Source organism: Ostrinia nubilalis, chromosome 15, assembly GCF_963855985.1.
Source record: "Ostrinia nubilalis chromosome 15, ilOstNubi1.1, whole genome shotgun sequence".
In the NCBI taxonomy this organism is placed as follows: Eukaryota; Metazoa; Arthropoda; class Insecta; order Lepidoptera; family Crambidae; genus Ostrinia; species Ostrinia nubilalis.
This window is the reverse complement of record NC_087102.1, coordinates 11,508,182-11,528,780: the sequence shown is the minus strand read 5'-3', so window position 1 is coordinate 11,528,780 and position 20,599 is coordinate 11,508,182. Positions and strand designations below refer to the sequence as shown.

The 20,599-nt window shown below is 37.7% G+C and overlaps 2 protein-coding genes across 2 annotated transcripts; both read right to left on the bottom strand.

Annotated features, from left to right (window-relative positions):
- Positions 1 to 1,131: 1,131 nt before the first annotated feature.
- On the bottom strand, positions 1,132 to 5,753 carry LOC135078960 (UPF0047 protein YjbQ). The gene is made up of 4 exons (XM_063973561.1): positions 5,371 to 5,753; positions 5,045 to 5,181; positions 4,504 to 4,632; positions 1,132 to 3,028 (listed from the first exon to the last, which is right to left on the bottom strand). Exons 1-4 carry the CDS (start codon positions 5,525 to 5,527, stop codon positions 2,954 to 2,956), a joined length of 498 nt encoding a protein of 165 aa, XP_063829631.1. The 5' UTR covers positions 5,528 to 5,753; the 3' UTR covers positions 1,132 to 2,953.
- A 4,858-nt stretch (positions 5,754 to 10,611) lies between these two features.
- Positions 10,612 to 20,358, bottom strand: LOC135078959 (actin-related protein 2/3 complex subunit 2). Its single transcript, XM_063973560.1, has 8 exons — positions 20,132 to 20,358; positions 19,508 to 19,601; positions 19,012 to 19,111; positions 16,074 to 16,260; positions 15,077 to 15,212; positions 14,800 to 14,884; positions 13,265 to 13,469; positions 10,612 to 12,128 (listed from the first exon to the last, which is right to left on the bottom strand). Exons 1-8 carry the CDS (start codon positions 20,203 to 20,205, stop codon positions 12,101 to 12,103), a joined length of 909 nt encoding a protein of 302 aa, XP_063829630.1. The 5' UTR covers positions 20,206 to 20,358; the 3' UTR covers positions 10,612 to 12,100.
- Between the last annotated feature and the right edge of the window lie 241 nt (positions 20,359 to 20,599).

Genomic DNA, 20,599 nt, shown 5'->3' with positions numbered 1-20,599 from the left:
AATCACTGTATGTACATGGTCAATGTACATGTACACTATATTTAAAGGCAAAAAATATTTACAAATCCTTAATTATGTGGTAAAAAGCACTTAATAGCCATTCCTTACCCCTTTTCCCAAGACCTATCCAAAAGAGAAAATTATATCTAGAAAATTGTGTAAGCAACAACAATAAACAACAAATATTGTGCGAAATTGAGGGGTTTAAGTTTAACAATCAAGCTTATGTAATTAAAAAGGAAAAAATGTCCGATTTTTAACTAATAAATAAGATTATGAATTAAAGCATAAATGTATAAAGCTTAATAGACAATAGAAAACATTATCTATGACTATTAGGATGATAAATAAAAAATAATATTAAAATGGCGAATCTATGAAATGGCCGAGTATGAAAGTACAAGCTCCCTAGGTGAAGTAAATCTAAGGTTGTCCATGAGACAAAACTGTTTCATGTCTGTGACATCTACACTTTGTACAATGCGGTATCAAAACGACGCTGCGCGACAGCCACCTTACTCCCAACTGTACGCTACTATTTATAATTCATTAACCCCTAACTAAGTCTCGAGTGTAAATTGTGCCACACAAGCGCCTGGATGGGACACCTAGAGCCGCGATGACCCGGCGCGTCCGACGCGCCGCTCCCGATACGTAAATGCATGCTTTGGAATACAATAATATTAAATTCCTGTAAAAACAGAGTTCATAACCCTGTAAAATTATCGTAATCTCTCTAACAACACAATCATATAAAATGACACTCATCCCAACTTGTTTACTATAATGAATAAGTTCTTTGGGTTTGATTTTGGAATAACCTACCGCAATAGACAGTTTCATTAAGTTACCTAAGTAATATAGTTGTGGCCGGATATCAAGGTGATGTTTGTATACCCTAAAGCCGTTCACAAGTACCTGATACATTATTCAGACAGTTACTCTAATTTATGATCTTACATAATGGAACTTACATAGGAAGACATACAACTATACACATACGCCCGTCATGACATGGCAAAATTAATTTTCATTTCGAATTTCATTAATGTAACTTTTGCAATAAAGAACTGTTTCATATCCCAAAGAAAACTTTTTGAAAATGATAACTGTAACAGAAAAAAATATAAAATTATGGAAACGCAAAGAATAAATCCAGTTGGATAGACAATACCGAGATGTGAGGAAGTTCAGCTTAATTTCAGTCTACCAACCCAACATAATTCCCTGATCCCAATTGTCAGAAAACAAGTCCGCAAATGAATACATGACCACCCCATAAATCCGAGGCACTTATATGATCTTAAGAGTAATGATATACAACTACTACCTAGTGGTACCAAATGTTAGCTCATTGTCATTCCGTGAAGGACCCGTTGATACAACGAGTGTGACACATTTAAAGCTATGGACATGTTTCACATACTAATCGTTAATAATGTCTAACCTAACACGGAGAGAGAAGGGAGCTATCGTAACGTACAAAGTACTTACCTATTTAACCTACATTCAGCTCTTAAAACTTACCGAACTGACCGTTAACCAGTGTGATTACATACAAAATTGGTGTAGTAAAATGAGTGTCCAACTTCATATAAACGCCTAACGTGCCGTCATGTTAAAAAATATAGTGTCTCCCGGTGAACTTGGAAAAAATTTAAACAAGTGCAGTAGTGAAAAATAGTTAATCGTTTCAAATGATCACTCCTCACATCGTACACCCCTTAACATATGGTTAATAACGTTAAAAGAAGGCGCCACGTCGACCTTCAACAACCGAACCTACGAAGCGGAATGTCACCACGATCACGCGTGAACTATTTACATATCGACAAGTCGCAATAACGAAACAACAATCATCTCTCTATGTATACTTTAAAACCGTCGCACATAATTTTATGTACAAATTCAACAGGTTCAGTTTAAACCTGACCGAACATAACATCAATAGGGACTCGGCCTTCGCGTGGCGCTTCAACCGACAGAACACAGAAGCTAGGTGAACGAGTACATCATCATTATTATTTTATCAATTCCTATAAACGCTATAATACAGTAGGACTCGGGCCCGTCGGGGCGAGGCGAGCGCGCGCCCGAAGCGGACGCCGCGAGCCGCCGGCCGAAACGGTCGGGAGGCTTCGAGCGGTCGAAGCCGCCACGCGAAGCGTTACAAAATATTAATCTTATGTACATATTGTCGCTCGAAGATAGAGTAAGAACCTTAGAATAATAAAACCTAGATGGATAGTCTTCATACAAACGCTTCGTCAAGAGTGAGGCAAAAATCTTATGTCATTAGTGTCAATTTTGTTGGGGAGTGTAGACAGTGAAGGCGATTTTCCCGAAAGTAGGGAAATTTTTAATACGTTTTTAATTATTTTATAACTAACAAAAACAAAACGCATCATGTACTTACTTATTTATTGAATTCAAAGTACCTACCTAATTACAATAAGATAAATCGGCTGAAAAGTCTCGATTTCATAAAAAAGGAAGTGTATTTGTACGGCGAACAATTGGGAAATAAATTTTCTTGTTACTGGTATCATTCCCGTATTTAATTTTTGAAAGCCAAATTCAAGCAAAATACGCGTCGAATCGTAGTACTTACTTATGAAATGTAACACTGGTCACTTTCTTTAGTTTTTCTGTTGTATTTAGACACCCTTTCACAGCACAAACCGTCTTAATTAATTAAAAGTCGTCGGACGTGTTTACCAATTTTTCACTTTGACAGTTCATGTGACGTTTACGAGTAAGCCATTCTGGCTCACTAAAATCTGCCTCACCTTTCGTGCACTGACTATCTAGGTTTTATTAATCTAAGGTAAGAACTAACAGCTACGTCGGGTGCGGGATATAAAAGGTGGTCGCGGGGAGTTTACCTCCGCGTGCTTTTGGAGGAGGGGCGCGAGTGGGAGGTCGTGCGGGGGGTCGCGCCCCCCCCCCTGTCCTAACTGGAGCACGACGCGGCCGACACCGGCGACAGCGGCGAGTCGCGCGGGCAGCCCGACAGCGTCACCACCACCTGCCACAAAAACATCATTAGATTGATGATCGAAGAAAAATTTTAAAATAAAATTTGACCATAGCTTTGTTTAAATCTCATCCCGTTACTTATGTAAAATTTTCATCATCAAATACAGTTAAGCCTAGGCGCAGGCCATAGATTTTTCATCGGCCGATAGTTTAGTCAGGCAGTTGATCAGTATGGGCATGTATGGAAGTGTGCACATTACACCGATTTGGTTTAACCGATTCTTCATGCAATTTAAAATTGGGCACAACTATCGGCCAATTTAAAATCGGTGGTCTGCGCCTAGTCCATTGGGATTCATTCGGTTACATTTACAGTTACATTCAGTCCCATAATATTATTATTACAAAAGAGAAAATTATATCTAGTAATATTATTACAAAAACACTCAAAACGCAATTCAATATCAGTCATAGATTCTGTGAAACTGTTTGAAATTAAATCAATTTTCAAACTTCGTTCTGTAATACACAATTTAACGTTCATCAGTCATCATCATCATCGACACAGTATAAGGTTTTACGTATTATTACAGTGTGACCCTGCATAAACTGCAACACCGGAAAAGGGTAAATGAAACTACATCATAAATATCGACAAAAAATTTATTCTTGTAATAAAAAAATATATATTTTTTGTATCAATTCATAATTTTTTTATTACAAAAACTAATATTTTTTTATGATGTAGTTTCACCCCCTTCTTCATAACAGTCCATAACTCGCTTATTTGACTTTAAAAAAAATGTGATTCCAACTTTCACATTTCTTTTGGAATGTTCATAAATCCTAAGCACAGTTGCAAAGGTTTTTATCGAATGAGTCCCCACATCACACAATAATATAATATTCTTATGAATGACAAACATTTTGTACAAATAATGTCTCATGCTTGTCCTAGGGCAGTAAGCATGTCTAAGGGATATACATTTCTATTATTATACCATGGTTAAAGGCTATCCCCCTTACTAATAAAACTTACACGCTCGTTGAACAGTGTTTTAGTGACATTTAGTATGGAAATGTTATTTTAAAACAGTATACCTACAACAACTGTGTAACTTTTTATTAGTAAGGGGGTACCTACGTCTTTTATAATTTAGTAAGTAATACCTTTACTAAATCCCATTAGATAAATCTTCCATAGTCCCTGTGACAAGGAAATTCTAGAATAATAGCTGTTAATTTCAACAGCCAACTGTGGTATTACCATGCTTAATTTTTATGGTAAACATTAGTTAAGGCCATCATGCCAAAACTATAAAATTAAATATGGGTTACTTCCATGTCAGTAGGGCAACTGGATTCCTTAAAATAATAGCAACCCACCCTTCGTTTTCCTTCCTATTGGTATTAAGTCTTTGACTTATAAATCAAAATGATCTATCTGCTGAAGTATTTGGCAATAATAATATACTAGAATCTGTAAAATAAATGCAATATGATTAATATAAAAAAAAGGGTTACCTTTCGGCTGCCTGCATGGTTCCGATGCTCACACAACCACACTCCCTGCCATGTGCCAAGATTTAATTTGCCATCAGTGATGGGGATTGTCAAGGATGACCCCAGAAAGCAGGCTTTTACATGTGCAGGCTGTAGAAATAAATACAAATATTGCATCAGTATACAATTTAAAAATAGTAATAGTGATTTCATATACTGTGATAAAACATTTACTGAAAAAACACCTTCATTTTACTATGTTTATGTATAGTAGGTAGTAAATACTAGTTAATATATAAGACAGACAAGATGTTAATTATTAAAATTAAAATAGGTACAGTATCATAGACACTAGCATATAACTGTTGAATTCAAACTTGACCTTCACATTATCATTTATCATTGTAAGTTATCAGTAACAAACACTAAGTCATACAGTACATCTTTACTTCTTTAGCAATTATGCCAAAGTAATATAAACAAATGCATGTGTACAAATGACAATTAAACTTTTGACACAATTAATTTCAAATGTTTGATTAGAGTTAGTTTAGAACCTCACCATATCGTCGGGCCCCTCGCATGAGTGGCGGTAAGGCAGACCTTCGGGAACGATTTTATTGAGCATCATCTCCATGTCGTCTCTGACGTCTGGGTCCCAACTCTCGTTGAGCGCGAGGCTCGCTGATGTGTGCATTACTGGAAACAACGTGACACAACGATCAGCTGGTTACCACGCTCCGCCCCAGCCTCCACTACTGGGGTACACCTCTTTACTACCGACTTAGCGTAATTAGAAACAGCATGAGATGTAGGGCAAATGTGACAAGTGGGAGGGGGTGCATCATCGGCGGCAAGAATGCGATCTTGACGGCTGACGGTACTCACTTTGGATATGGCAAAGCCCCACCGCAAACTGGGACAATTCCGGCACCTGCTTGAGGATCTCCTCGGTGACCAGGTGCACGCCCCGGTGCTGCGGTCGCAAATTCAGTTTCCGTTGGAACCACGCGGATCCGATCTGAATTCCTCGGTTCGAGGCCATGTTTAATTTTTAAAAACGCTACAGAGTGACCGCAAGAACACAAACGATCTTACACAACATCACTTAGAACAACCTTTACACGAATTAATCCACAATTATCATAAAAGATTCATCTTCGATCTTTAAATAGTAATAAATATAACGGAGGTTATAGGACAGATTCGACACCCTATTTTCTGCGGGAAAGTGAAACAGACACAAACGAAAGAGAAAAACGATAACGATGTTGTCATTATCGTGAAAAAGTGAAACTACTATGCGTCATTCATTTCATTCATTCAAAAATTATTTCATGGGATATTTCCTACCTTTGGGTAGCTTTTCGCAGAATATTTATGCAACGTAAGTGATAGTTGAATTAGAATTTAAACTGTAAAATCTGTATTGGACTGAGTAAAACTTATAAATATTGATTTACTTGAAAAGTTTAGTTTGCGTTGGATTTAAAATTACCCGTAAAATAAAGTTGTTATTACATAAATCCAATTAAACACCTTTAGCATTGAAAACAAACAAAAAACAAAGGTAAAAAGTTGGTTCAATGAGTTGTTACTCTCGACTTGGTAAGTACTCTCGATTCGATTGTGACTTGAATTTTCTACATTCGTTTAGCTTGATATGGTAACACCAATTGTAGAAAAAAAAAGTAACCGCGGTATTTCAGTGGAGGGAAATTTAAAATTTTGATCAACTAAACTGGGATGTTGCGTATTCCAACACGTCGTTTTACTTGTTGAAAATAAAAAATACTATTTACGAAATATACGCTTGGTAGAATTTTATTTTGTTAACTTTCATGCCCCTCCATTGTTCTTTGGAACTAGGTACAAAAATGTTTATGGGAGTGCCATAGGGTGGTGGTAGCGTAATGTAGGTGCGGCTAATAACCACTCCTTGGAATTAGGACAATTAGTTTTTTCTTCGTTTGGACTGTTTTGTCAGTCGTGTATCAGTTTCGTTAATTAGTGTATAATCAGTTAAAAGTTAAAATCAACAATGGATCTTATTATGGATGTTACAAAGAATTCAGAGGAGCCTGAATGGCTAGAAAAACGTATTACTGGTGATCTTAGGCTTTGGCAAATTATGTTTCTTTGTTTGGCTGGACTAACTTGTTTAAGTAAGTACTTATTATTACGTGCTCTGTGTAGGTACTTGACTATAATACTTACCTACTTACATGTTTACACAACACATTAGCACCATCTGGGGGTAATAAATTACAGAGGTGTGAATGTGTTAAAGTATATTATCAAGTTACGCGATATAAATAACTACCTACTATTTCAGTAATTGAATTTTTAATCTGAGAGTTATAAACATTTTATAATTTTGTAAGTGGCAAAATGTTGTGGTATCGTATATTTATTATTTCTTTTAGTCGTCATGGTTTGCTGCTGTTTCCGTTTCCGTATCCCTCGCACTAAACAGCAGATTGAAGCAGATTACCAGCGAAGGAAAATTACGTCAAAGTTTCGACAGCAGCTGGAAACCATTCAAGATGCGAAGATGGATGCAATGTCTTTGACAGATGGTGACAAGTTTTATCCACCCACATAACACTTCCATACAAAACAAAGCTATACTTATAATACCTACTTTCATCGTACCCAAGTGACGTATGCGTTTAGGGAATGTGTTAAAGATTAAAGAAATAATCATCACCGAACTCGTTGATTGAAACTAAATAAAAATTGTTTTGAGTTTCTGACCATGGCATGGCCTGGATCAGTAACAATTTGACGCAATCAAAAGGTAGGTAGTAGGTACAACCTAGGCATCTAGGCATGCTTTATCCTTACCCCGTTAACGGTTATGTATTCGTCATCGGTCACAATTAGGCCTGCCTACCTACATACCTAACTTACGATTTTTGGATAGTATATGGATTGTATTTGGATAGATATCCATTTACAAACGTTAACTTAATATTTTTCGAATTTAAGATATTATTTCACTCATTGCATGACACATCATCATGATGGCTGACAGTTAACGTAATTATTTGCATTATTCAATTTTAATGTACCTACTAGTTAACTAGTGTGACTGTCAAAGGCAAACATCTTTACAACTCATAAAACTACAGGGTGAGAGGTAATAATGATACAAAATTATGTCTTTACCTACCGCGTATAAGTACCTATAGGTAATATCACACGTGCCCGTTCTAAGTATTTACCTAGGCTGGAACATACAGGTACAGGCACATAAGTTATACTTTAACCATCATAGAATTAGTATCGATGCAAACATTTAAACAAATAACAAGTTCGCTGAATACTTACATGTGTATACATTTTTGCAAGTAGCACTTGTGGGTGCTTTTCTCTTAGAATGAGAGCACCCTTTAAGTGTAGACACGCAGTGATCGTCTTTGGCAAAGATGACTGATAAGATAACAATTAATACACGAGACAAGACTAACATTTTACCAACAGTAATTACTTGATGCTATCGGGTTTAATTGAAGTTAATAATTTCTTTCTTGCAAGCTCTGGAACTACTGCACGAAAAAACTAACAATACCATGGAAGGTGATAATCAACAGGGATCTCAGCCTAGCTCCATCATGTCACCGCAACAAAGTAAGTCTGTGCCTCAGATCATAGAAAGAGAATAGATATGAAGTCGCGCGTAACTACAACGAGAACCAGTGTCCCCACATTTCCCCCACCACAGCTCCCACACACACATTCAACTGTGTAAAAACAAAGCGACTGAGAGTCTACGACAACATGTGCAACCGGCTTAAAAGTGCTGTGATTGGCCAGAAGGCGTGCCTTATGGCCAATCAATGGCCGCGTGACGTGACGCACACTTTGAAAAAAGCAATTAGAGAGAAGAAAGATAAAATGGAGTCGATAAGATATCGATACTTTAAATCCTGGGGGCAAGGCTCGAAATTGGTTTAAAAAATGCTTGTATGAAAACCTTTTTATTATTATACGTTAATGTTCTTTAACGATTTTTGCATAAAGGAGTCAGTTCCATTTTGTATGGACGAAAAACTCAGAATCAATTATTGGGACTAAATGAAGTTACCTTATATTAATTTACCCCAACCAAAGCTCAATGTCGTTATCGATGGAGTATAGAAGTTATAGACTGACAAAGTTTGTATGAAAAGTCATGGGTTAAGTAGGTACTTGCGATTTTTACCAGTATTTACAATATTGGTAATATATTATTATTTACTTTAATAATAATAACAGGATCACTGTAATTATTATTAACTACTATCGCGCATTAACTTTTTAATTATGGCGAAATTCGTACCGCCTATGTTTATCAAAAATAATGATTATATTAGGCTTTCAACTAGCTCTTATAGTAATTACATAGTTGACAGTTACTAATCCCTTCTACTATTGTTATTGTTTTTGTAAAAACTTAAAAATCGCAAGCAACTCATGATTTTTTCATTCAAAATTAGAAAATAGAAAATAATAATTTACTTCTATTTATCGATAATAGGAAACCGTATTAGAACACGAGCCCTGCACTATGTTACGACCGGCACATGCGGCCGTACTGTGTATTTTCACTCGTCAGTGGATATCGGAAGAAATAAAATACATTGCGCAGTAGTTACGCATGACATAAAGTGGTTGCTAACTAAATCGTCAATGTACAACGTGTTTCAATTTTTATCACCACTAATTTCGATATCGCAGTAAATGTCACGGCACTGAATTCGTTCGTAAAAATGTTTAGTTTTTTTTATTTATAAGCAAAATACCAATGGATTTGCAATACTTACATGTGGTAAATGACTTCATTGTTCCTGTAGTTCTTCGTTTCACTTATGTTATTGCACGTTACGACTCATTATCCAACAATATCGGAGAACATTTCCTCAGTACGACTGAATCGCGACTAACCTGGCGTCGCGGGCGATGTTCGTTTCTGGGCATATCGCGGAGACACGCGCCACGCCCCCGTTTCACATCTATTCCCTTCTATGATCTGAGGTCTGTGCCAATTTTACAATTGGGTGGGTACCTGAAGATGAAGTCATGATCAATAATTATTTGAATTAAAAAATGAAATCGTATTTATATTTATTACCTTTATTATCATATCCGTGCTCTGCTCATGTACACTTGCCTCGACGCTTCGTAGATTTAGCGAAATTTAGATATCGTGGGCTGTCCTAGAAGATTACAGCAACATTCAGCAAGTCCAAATCTATCCATTTTGGTTAAACTTACTTACACCATAGACTAAAAACTTTATCTACGACAACGTAGTCTTCATCATCTGCCATCTTTTAATCTCCTCCTCTGTTGATGACCCAGACCCAGGCGTGGTAAAACCATATTTTGGCTCTTTCACTCAAACTGAGACGATAGGCATGAGCATAGATAATATTTCCGTTCATAAATATGAGCTATCGCAAATTAAAAAATACATCTTTGCAGGTTCCTTAGACGCGTTCCAGGGGGAAGCGGGGGCAGGGCCGAAGCCAGAGGGGCAGCAGGGGCTGAGCTTCGTGAAGTTCGCGAGTAAGGTGGCCACGCTGTCCAAGCTGGGACAGCCCAAGGCACCCGCCTCGCCCGCGCCCACAGAAAACAAGATGGAGTTTTAAACGACACTGCCTATAATACAAGCATCCAGAATGTACGTACAGTGTACACGTAACGCAAATGTAATTATTTTTTCGGCAACACTATCAGTTGTGCCAGCACTTAGCGACTAGATAAGGTCAAAGTGTTCGACAAATTAACGAAAACACCAACTTGTCGGCTTTCTGAAAATTCAAAGCTGCGTTATAGTTTACAATGGTTGGATTTTGGATGCTTGTAGAAAGCACAATGCTGCGTGAGAGATTAATTCGATGTCAAAGTTTGTAGAGCATTTTCTCTCAAACCTTCACACGGTTATACTCGAAATTAGTGTATTTGGAGATAATTTTAATTATAGGAACTGATTGTAGCTTTATAGAATTTTCTAACGTGTATTTGTGATAAATATATTATATTGGAAATATCAATGGAATCTCCAGTCTAATGAATCTAGAAGAGATTATAAGGAGACTAGAAGTAGATTGTAGTGTTATAATAAAAATGAAATAAACACAATGAAGTAAGATGATTTCTTTAATCTAGAAAATAAAAATACAGTATAAACGGATTTTCGAAATCACAAGAATAATTACATATTCACAAATAACTTCAGTATTCTGCAGTTTACAAAATCTCGCGTTAAACTGACAGTAAAAACAATGATCAAATTGTAAGGAATAACTTTAAAGCAACATTTAACTTACATTTTATAATACATAAATAATACATCTTGCAAATAAAAGTTACATAAAATTCAAGTTAGCTACAAAATTTTATTAAATAGTTAAATTGTTTCTACATGCTTGTATTACTCTTCATTCTTACCAAACATCCCGTATGTTATTTTTATACTGTCATGTTACAATAGTATGTCTTCTTTAGTTTATGACTTAGCGAATACATTCAAATTTCATAAATTCCCTCGGTCGGGCGAGAACGTCTCAACAACCACTCAGTCCGCAGTCCCGACTGCACACACTTCACGCTACTCCTGGCAAACACTTGAGGTACACTGAAACTTGATTACCATCTAGATTTACTTTGATACGATATTCCAGCCCTTGGTGTTCGAAAACATTGAGCAATTTAATTAGTTAAAATTACGGAACACAAATGCATGCCGATACACGTCTCAATGTTTAATTTGGGATGTCACTAACTACACACAATAAAATATGTAATATGCAAACCATGGTTTACTAAAATTTATTTAATTTAAAATTAAATGCAAGTTGGAATAAAAAGGTGTGTAATCAAATTGCACTTAAGTTAGATATTACATAGTGTACCGCGGCTACACTAGCGGGTCTAGCGACGCGCGGCCCCCTCGACAATAAGGCCATTGCATGTCCCCTCCTGACTATGGAACAAACCATTGAGAAATACTATACACTTTCACTTACACATTATTATAATTGAATCGGACCTACCTAAAACTGAAAATTAACTTTATTAAAATTATTGTTCGTATATTGCATATCATAACATTATGAAACTAAACGGAGGAGCGGTGTTTAATATTAGTCATCGATAATTCGTACAAGTTTGTGCATCATACCTGTCTTGATAATCCCGAGATATACATTTTTACAACTTCGTAAACCAAAACAATAAGTATAGGCTATATTTTATAATACATTTACCCTACATGAGGATCGGTAATCGCGTAACTTACACAACAAAATTACGTAAGCTAAAGGAAAGTTCGGTCTCGATGGACTCCGGCCCGGCGGCCGCCGACACGGGAACCGGTCGCGAGCTACAAATAGAACTCTCATCGTGATAAAGCATGATCTCGTCATCAACAAGTACTACGGCAACATTATTTATCGACTTTACGCTACGCTCAAGAGTTGACAATAAATATTTATACTAGGATGCGCACGAGTCGCCCGCGGGCGGCGGGACGATAAGTACTTTGTGACCGAGCGAGGGCAGCGGCGCGTGGCGGCGCCGACGAGACCACAGCTCGCGCCGGGCCCTACGTCCCGCCGGCTCGCAACACTCAATCTCGCCTGACAAACGTTCTCCCCCTGGAAATAAACAAAATTCATGTTAGTAAACCAAGCCTCTGTAACTATCAGCCGAAGTTATTATGGAGCACAGACGTCTGTGATCCTCTCCACAAAATATGAAAGAAGGCCATAAAAGATCGTGGCTTTGGTCACCAACACATCATTAAATAGTCAATTAATAAACAAAAGAAGAAGACTTGTGGTGCCGACAAGTATCAATAAACCGGGAATTCAGGTTAGTCTGTGGACTTTTATCATTCCATAAACAAAAGAAAACTAGTGGTCTCAACTAATCTATCGATAGGTAAGCATGGTATGTTCTTTAGTGCACTCAGGGAGATTAAGTACTCTGTGGACCGTTATCCTAAATCTGGCCATAAACAAAAGAAGGAGACTAGTAGTGTCACTAATTTATCTATTCGTATCGTATGTTGTTTAGTGCATTTGCAAAAGTTATTCTGTGGACAGCTAGTTCTATTGTACCTGTAAATCTGGCCACAAACAAAATAATACTAGTGGTGCCAACTACTCTATATCGTCTCAGTAATGTGACCACCTGTGACAAGGACGGAGGGGGGGTCAAAAATCATGAAATTCGTGTGACGTACTTTATGGATGGCCCCTCACCAGTTAGCGCCACTGTAGAGTAAGGTCCTGTCACTTGCTAGTAGCGAAGACAGTGGCAAAAACTGGTGAGCGCGAAAGTGGTAGGAGGACTATCGCATTTGCACTCATCAAGATGGCGCCACTGTAGAGTAAAGTCCTGTCAATCGCCAGGGGTGCCAACTCTTAAGTATAAAAACGATAGCCCTCATTACGCGCGAGCGATAAGGATGGGTAGCTAGGGGTCATTGGACAAAATTCTACGTGCTTACGGACCGGACTTTACTGTATCGATATACTCACGTGATGGTCTTGCACCTTGAGCAGGACACTAGTGGTGCCAACTATTGTATCGATATACTCACGTGATGGTCTTGCACCTTGAGCAGGACACTAGTGGTGCCAACTACTGTATCGATATACTCACGTGATGGTCTTGCACCTTGAGCAGGACACTAGTGGTGCCAACTACTGTATCGATATACTCACGTGATGGTCTTGCACCTTGAGCAGGACACTAGTGGTGCCAACTACTGTATCGATATACTCACGTGATGGTCTTGCGCTCAGCAGGGCGGGCCGGCTGCGGTCGCGCGCGGTTGAGCACCTTGAGCAGGTCGCCTGCCTTGGCACGCATGCGGGAGTGCACGTACACCTTGGAGCACTTGATGTGGTAGTGCAGGTAGTCGCGGAACATGTGCAGCAGGTCGATGGTGTTCGCGCGCGCCGAAGCGCACGTGTGTCGCGGGAATAGCACTGCAAGAATAACGTGGTTAGATCCACAGATCACAGAAACTAAAGGGAGATGTGACAAGGGGGAGGGGCCGGTGTCGCAGCAATATGCCCAAAACAGAACATATTTCTCGTGAAAGCAATGATGACAGCAGCGACGTCATAATGTAAACAGTTTACATTGCTTGCGTAGTGCTAAAAAATATTCAAACGTTGAGTACTGATACCGCAATTTTGATACTTTGTGTGTGTGAATTTCTAATGCGACACTAGAGTTTCGAACTGAGCGCATTAGTTGGCATCTCTCTATATCTCTATGGTTAGAACAAACGATACAATGAAACTGCTGAATGCCCGATACACTCAAATGGTTCAGCCCTTCTAGATAATATAAAAATCGTTCAATCGCTAGCAGCAGAGCGAAGTAACTCAGACAAAAAAACGCGGGAGTGAAGAGATTTCACATTATTTTGTTTGGAGGCGGAACAAGCGAAAGGGGCTTATACTCAACTTAGACACGCAAGATAAATAACTACCAAAAACTCAAACTCGATATTATCCCGCCTCTAAATGTATCGCTCTAGCGTAAAAAGCTCGACCTTTCCCGCCAATGAAGATTTTCGCGATTCAAAAATCCGCCAGATGGCAATACGTAGACGCGAGGTCCAAAAGCTGCTTGATTGGTTATTTGTGACATGACATTGACAGATATGTCAAAATCCACCAATCATGCAGCATTTGGACCTCTCGTCTATGTATTGCCATCTGGCGGATTTTTCAATCGCGAAATCCCTCATTCCGGTCAACGCAACGCAAAGTTGCGTTTTTTTTAATGGTGGCACTAGCGCAACACATTTCGCAATTTCAAAAATATAAGCGATTTTATGGCGAATACCTTGCCACAACTTTTTTGACGATATTTCCCATAATAGAATTTAAGCTATTTCACCCTTATGAATTCACATTATGAGCTGTAAATAGTATTACGCATTGCGTCCAAGCCGGTTTCGAAATTCTAAAAATGTTCACTAATTAAAAATAAAAATATATTCTTAATAAAAATCATGAATTAACTTCAAGAAGAATAAATTAATTATTTAGAGCTTCCTTTATAATAACTTCCGATGGGATAAATATTGGTTAACCATAACCTTTTACACAAATAATAAACAAAATAAGAGGAAACATGCTTATATTATTGTAATCCAACAGGTAAACAACAAGCATTACTTACTGTATATCAAGGATATCATGCATTACTATAGATAGAATATGAAGTACCCCACAAGGCAGTGTTTGATGGCCACAACTATTTCTGGTCCATCACTCACGAAATAGAGAGAATTTAACTTACCAAAAGTAACGTAACTGATATTTTCTCCTACTTTAGCATCCGTGTCCATGAGTTCTAATGGCGGTTCTTTGTGTGAAAACAGAACCTGAAAAAAATTACAAAACAAATTATTTTTTAAGATTTAGTCATATCATAGAAAGTTCTACAGGTTGTTGAAAAAAGGTTTTTAACTGGCTATTTAAATTTATTTAGTGTTGGTGTCATACCTAAGCTACTCATTGAAAAAGCTGATAATTTATCATCTTAAATAAATATGGATTTAGGTTTCTTTTTATACCTGAGGAGCTGTGTGTGATGCTCTTCTGCCTTCTTTCAGCTCTTGCATGAAAACTTTTCCAATGACCATGTCATCTTCGTGTCTGAAGACCGTTGAGAACACCACTGTAACACGGTCTTCTTGTGCTTCGACATATCTAGAACGGAAACCATTACAATATTATTTAAACATATTCGTTCTTAATGCAAAGTATTTATTGAAGATGCCTGTGCGTGAATAAAGTATGTGAAAATGCAAATAAAGTGGACTTTACTTTTATCTTCCGATTATGGGGTTTACAAGACGCAAACCATGTGAATATAGATAACATAAATCCAACGCATTTTATAAGACCTTGAACTGTCAAGCATGAATCCTACTATTAGTCTAGTATAACCATTGAGCCTAATGCTAAAATTCTCAAACTGTAGTCTTATAAACGCCATCGGCCTCTTATGACACCACATCATACGCTGTGTCGCTTATTTACGCTTACTATAGAAATATGCTGTGATCTCTTTCACACGACGTAGACGTTGAAGTCAGACTACGTATACTATTGGAAGACCTAGCATAGCGAAAAGTTTCAATTCTAGGTTTTACGTGGTCCCAAGCCCAACACCACTCGTCCAATGTGTGGATCTGGTTAATATCTTGATCCAACATTGGTGCCAATACTACTTACTGGTGTATATCGCTAGGATTAACATTGGGGCCAGCATGTGGAGTCGGCCTAAGGGCCCACACCCACGGCGACTTTTACGAAACGCATGACAGAATCGCTACTAACGCGTGTTAGTCGCATTTGCATCGCACTACAGAAGTGATGCGCTACAGCAGCGCGACTGCATCGCTACAAAAAGTCGCCGTGGGCGAGGGCCCTAAAATGTAATCGAGGCACTACAGAAGAGATGCCAACGCGCTACTAACGCGCTACAGAAATTCGCGTCTTCGAGGACAAAGGTAATCGAGATATTTTTTTGCGTCTTTTGCAACAACAGATAACATAACTACTCACAGAGTCTCGTCCTGCCTGTAGTTGATGACGGCGCGCTTGTGGCCGACGTCGCCGTCCTCCTGCAGGCGGAAGTAGCGCTCGAACACGGACGCGAAGCAGTTCCTCTTGAGCAGGCCCGCCTTCTTCACCACCTCCTCCCAGTCCTCCGGGATGCTCTCCAGGTCGAGCAGCAGGGAGACATTGTAACCTGGTGACGTCAATGAACGCTCAGGCAATGGTAATAACATTGATGAAACAAACGCTGGCCGTAACAGCGTATTACACTTGAAAATTTCGACGGGTTCATTCAGTGTCTAATGCCCGTTTTCACCATGAATCCCTTGTTTTTGAGTGACCCCTATGGTAACACATAACAGGAATTTTGTTTACATAGGGGTCACTTAAAAATTAGGGATTCATGGTGAAAACGGGCATAAGTAGCTCAGTTGGAAGAGCAGTCGCCCGGCAAGCGGAAGGTCGTGGGTTCAATTCCCGCCTAAGGCAGTTCGATTTTTTCAAGTTATTTTTAATTTTCAAATTAGTTTGAGATGCAACTCTTAATGCTAAAAATTAAATAACTAAAGTACGGCCAATGAGAAGTGATACCAAATGTAAACGAACCCTATGTCATGGTCATATTTTGGAATAGCAGGAGTTTGACTTTGATATATTTTGGCGGGAGAACGAGACATTACGACAAATATACAAGATGGGAAGAGACAGAATAGATTGTCAGTTCGACAGTCGAATCGACTTTTTGTATCGCTGCTAGTTGGCCGTACTTTAATGGTAATAGTAACGATAATATTTTGAACTTTATTGCTTTGTGTTAAGATCCAAATAATAAGGAAAATGTTAAGCTTGCTTATCCGTTTCAGTCTGTGGCCTCGAAACTGGCGACGGCCGAGCGATGGGCGACCCGACGCGACGCGAAGAGGCGGCGATGAGGAATAGTATTGCAATCACCCGGCTCCGCCGCCGCCCGTTTTGTGTGTGTCACCATATCCTGTCATGTTGTTGTATGCGCCGCCCCGCTACCGCAACCGCTCGGCCCTTCGCCAGTTTCGTGCCCGCAGACTAAGGCTGTGGTTTCCTATAAGCGTCGTAGGCCGCGTCACAATGCTAACTATAGAAATGTATTGTTGTGGTCTCTTTCAGATTGACGTCGGCGTATAGCGTATAATAGGAGACCATAGCCTAAAAGATTGTTTATAGATGTTTATTTTTAACTCTTCTATCCCTATAAATAGGATTGGTTGGTCAAACAGTTAACTATCTCTTAAGGACATAATTTACCTTATTAATTACTTTTTATCACGCTTTTTTCGGTAAATTCAATATCTTAAATAATAAGAATTATGATTATTATTGTTGGTCTAATTAGAAACATGTTACTAGTCATATTTAGTAGCCAATTAAAGTTCATTTCTCTGTATGATATGATACAATAACCATTCAACACATTTGTGTACTCAAACTTGTGTGGAGTTTGTTGACATCCATGACCTTGATGTTATTAAATGAATATTGGATACATGTGGAAGCCAAATGGCTGAATATCTAACATAAACAAGTTGTCCACTTGGTTGAAATAGAAGAGACATGTACAAGTGACAGCACGTCAAGCTAAGCACGGTGGCCTCTTACGTATTAATTAATAAAGGCTATTTTGCAACAAAAATTTATAGTTTGATGTGTTATCAACTCCTAAAAATGTAAGCTACAAATAAGTACTACACAAATCATGAGGGCCAGCAATCTTATCATTAACTCGAATGGAAAGCAACAACATTAATATTTATAATCTTATCAAATGTTTTTTGCCGATAAAAATGTGTCATATCCACAAATTTTTCATAATTTTACGTTTTATCAAAATATGAGAGAAATATTTTGTAAACATTGATTAAATACTAGACATAAAGTATTGTTTCATTTCACAACTTTTAATTAATTTATAATGCAATTATTTGTAGAAGCTTAGTTCATAGTTCGGAAATTCGACCTTATATCTTCGATGTGAAGGTCAAAATGTTAATTTTATTTTAAGGTCATTAATATTCTAGCATTTCACAATCAATTCGTACACAAGCACAGATATTATTATAATAAAAAAGTGACATTATGTAGCTCAGTAAGCAGTTGTGTTGATAATGTCTTTGTTTCCAACTGGAATTGTTTATAAATAAACATTGTAAACTTTATCTCATTTTGCCACACAGACCAAAGTATACAATGGTGATATTTTCTATGACATCATAGTCACATAAGAACAAATGAGTCATAGATATTAACAGCTATTAAGTAAATTCACTATACTAGTTATAAAGATCTATTATGGTGCTCATTCATGTCATGGTCAGGCAACCTAAATAAGGCCAACAATTTATGCACTAGAAAATCCTCAAGAGTTGGAGCTTACTGAGAAAATTCCTATCAAACTACTAAGCGAAAATGTTAATGTGCTCAAGCATCGAATCTAGACTTTCCGCTCTATAAAACATATATTTTATTGTTCAATTATTTTTTCTCATTATAAATGCAAGAGGAAAATCAATGAGGGAAAGCAGAATGCAGTTTCTAGTTGAATGCATTATCACATAATGCTTAAAAAACAAAAGTAGTTCACATAGCTCTGCCTTATGCAATTGAGTGGTGAAACAGTATGAGCTGTGCTGTACAGCCTGTATTTACACAAGAAACATGATTGATGTGTAAAAATGCATTGTTTACATTTTTTCTTCTTTAACATGGTCATACAAACAATATAAATAAAACATACTCTATCTAGTAAAAGGTAATGCTTTCACCTTCATCATTAAAAGTTTTAACAACTTATTTAATCATACTTCTGTTCCCTTTCCACAGGTTTTTGACTGCATTGTAAGGTAGGGAATATGTACATTTTATAATTTAGGATACTACTAGATGAATATTGTAAAATTTATCCATATCTTACCTGACTCTGTTTCAGTGAGGAGTTCTCCATATACCCTCTTGAGGAGCTCATCTGCTCCATGCTCTTCTAATTGCTTGTAGAACTTCAGTGATATACTAACCTGGAAATACAGGGATATGAAAATATGTGTAGTAAATATTGATAATAGTGACAGTAAAATTAGGCTTTTAAGAAGCGTTATTACAATATAGTTTACTAGCATTCTACTCGCGTGGAATTTTGTCTGTCACAGAAAAACTATCCTATGTCCTTTCCCGGGACTCAAACTATCTCTATGCCAAATTTCATCAAAATCGGTTCAGTGGTTTAGGCGTGAAAGAGAGACAGACAGACAGACAGAGTTACTTTCGCATTTATAATAATATTAGTATAGATTTACAGTACAGTATTTATGTGACCAATGAACCTTATCTTTCACAACTGATTAAAGTTATGTAAGGTCTATCTAGGTAAATATCAAAGAGATGTTTCAAATGTGTACTAAGTTGATACTTACTCTAACTTTGGTTTTATCTCCATTGACATTTGATATATGAAAGAGAACTCCATCAAAGTCTGCAACCGTAACATCAATGGACTCAGGCTTTAAACTGAAAAGAATTAAAAGTTCATAAGTATGTGATGATTGTCATCATACTGTTGATTGTATACTGTGGCAAACAACTCCTTCCCAATCAGAATTGCCAGAGTACTAGCACATTTCAGAGGCAGTTTGGAGCTTGTTTACTGCCAATGGAATCCGAAAACATTTTATAGGACGTTTCCGCACCCACCAGCCGCTAATAAACAACCGATATGAGTCATCCGTGCTGAGATAGGCACAACCGCCGCCGCGTCACCCTCCAACTAAACCTAACAGGAATCAGTTTTCCTGCTTGTAAATATAGTTTTCGAGCTGTGGGAGCGATAATATGTGTAATGCGGCGGTCAACGTGGGCCCACCCAAGAATTTGACACTTGTCAAGTTACTCCCAAAAGGGGTTATAGCCGAGACATCCCTCACTTGAAATGCAATTTTTCATACAATTTTCGCATGTAGTGCATTTATACACTCCGTACACATTAACAACACATCACGAACTATAAAAAACAGTACACTTTCTAAGCGTAAAATACTCACCGCGCCAGTGCATTTTTATATTTCACAGTTAGCGTTTCTTCTATAATTCTATTATTGATCTCGAGTAAGATCATTATTTATAATTTTATAACCTACGGCTTTTTCATAAAATCAACGTCTATAGCACCTTCATTTAATAATTTATACGGAAATCTTCAACGATGACCGCCCGTGTTTAACCATAAACGACAGAAAGAAAAGGAAGCTCGGAATGAATGAAATATCGGCCATGTAACCATAGACAAACTACTAAAAGTCAAATCGAACAGTAGTAGCACACGGATTTTTTGAAAATCATCATCATCATCATCACTATCATCATCAAATGAATTTTCTGTCACTTCACTTCACTGAAACTTGTGATCATCATTTTGCAATTGGTTCTTAATTGGACTAAACGATTTTCAAATGATATGTACCGGTTGTGATATAATTTAGTCGATTATACCGATAAGTATAGCACTACTT

What these genes read in the sequence shown, in the direction of transcription:
- LOC135078960 (XM_063973561.1), bottom strand. Translation starts at nt 5,527, where the DNA reads ATGGCCTCGAACCGAGGAATTCAGATCGGATCCGCGTGGTTCCAACGG. An exon ending in GGGGCTTTGCCATATCCAAA is followed by an intron (nt 5,182 to 5,370) that starts GTGAGTACCGTC and finishes CGTTGTTTCCAG; the next exon opens with TAATGCACACATCAGCGAGC. An exon ending in ACCATGCAGGCAGCCGAAAG is followed by an intron (nt 3,029 to 4,503) that starts GTAACCCTTTTT and finishes TTTTTGTGGCAG; the next exon opens with GTGGTGGTGACGCTGTCGGG.
- LOC135078959 (XM_063973560.1), bottom strand. Translation starts at nt 20,205, where the DNA reads ATGATCTTACTCGAGATCAATAATAGAATTATAGAAGAAACGCTAACT. An exon ending in GAGATAAAACCAAAGTTAGA is followed by an intron (nt 19,112 to 19,507) that starts GTAAGTATCAAC and finishes CTGTATTTCCAG; the next exon opens with GTTAGTATATCACTGAAGTT. An exon ending in TACAGGCAGGACGAGACTCT is followed by an intron (nt 15,213 to 16,073) that starts GTGAGTAGTTAT and finishes TTTCCGTTCTAG; the next exon opens with ATATGTCGAAGCACAAGAAG.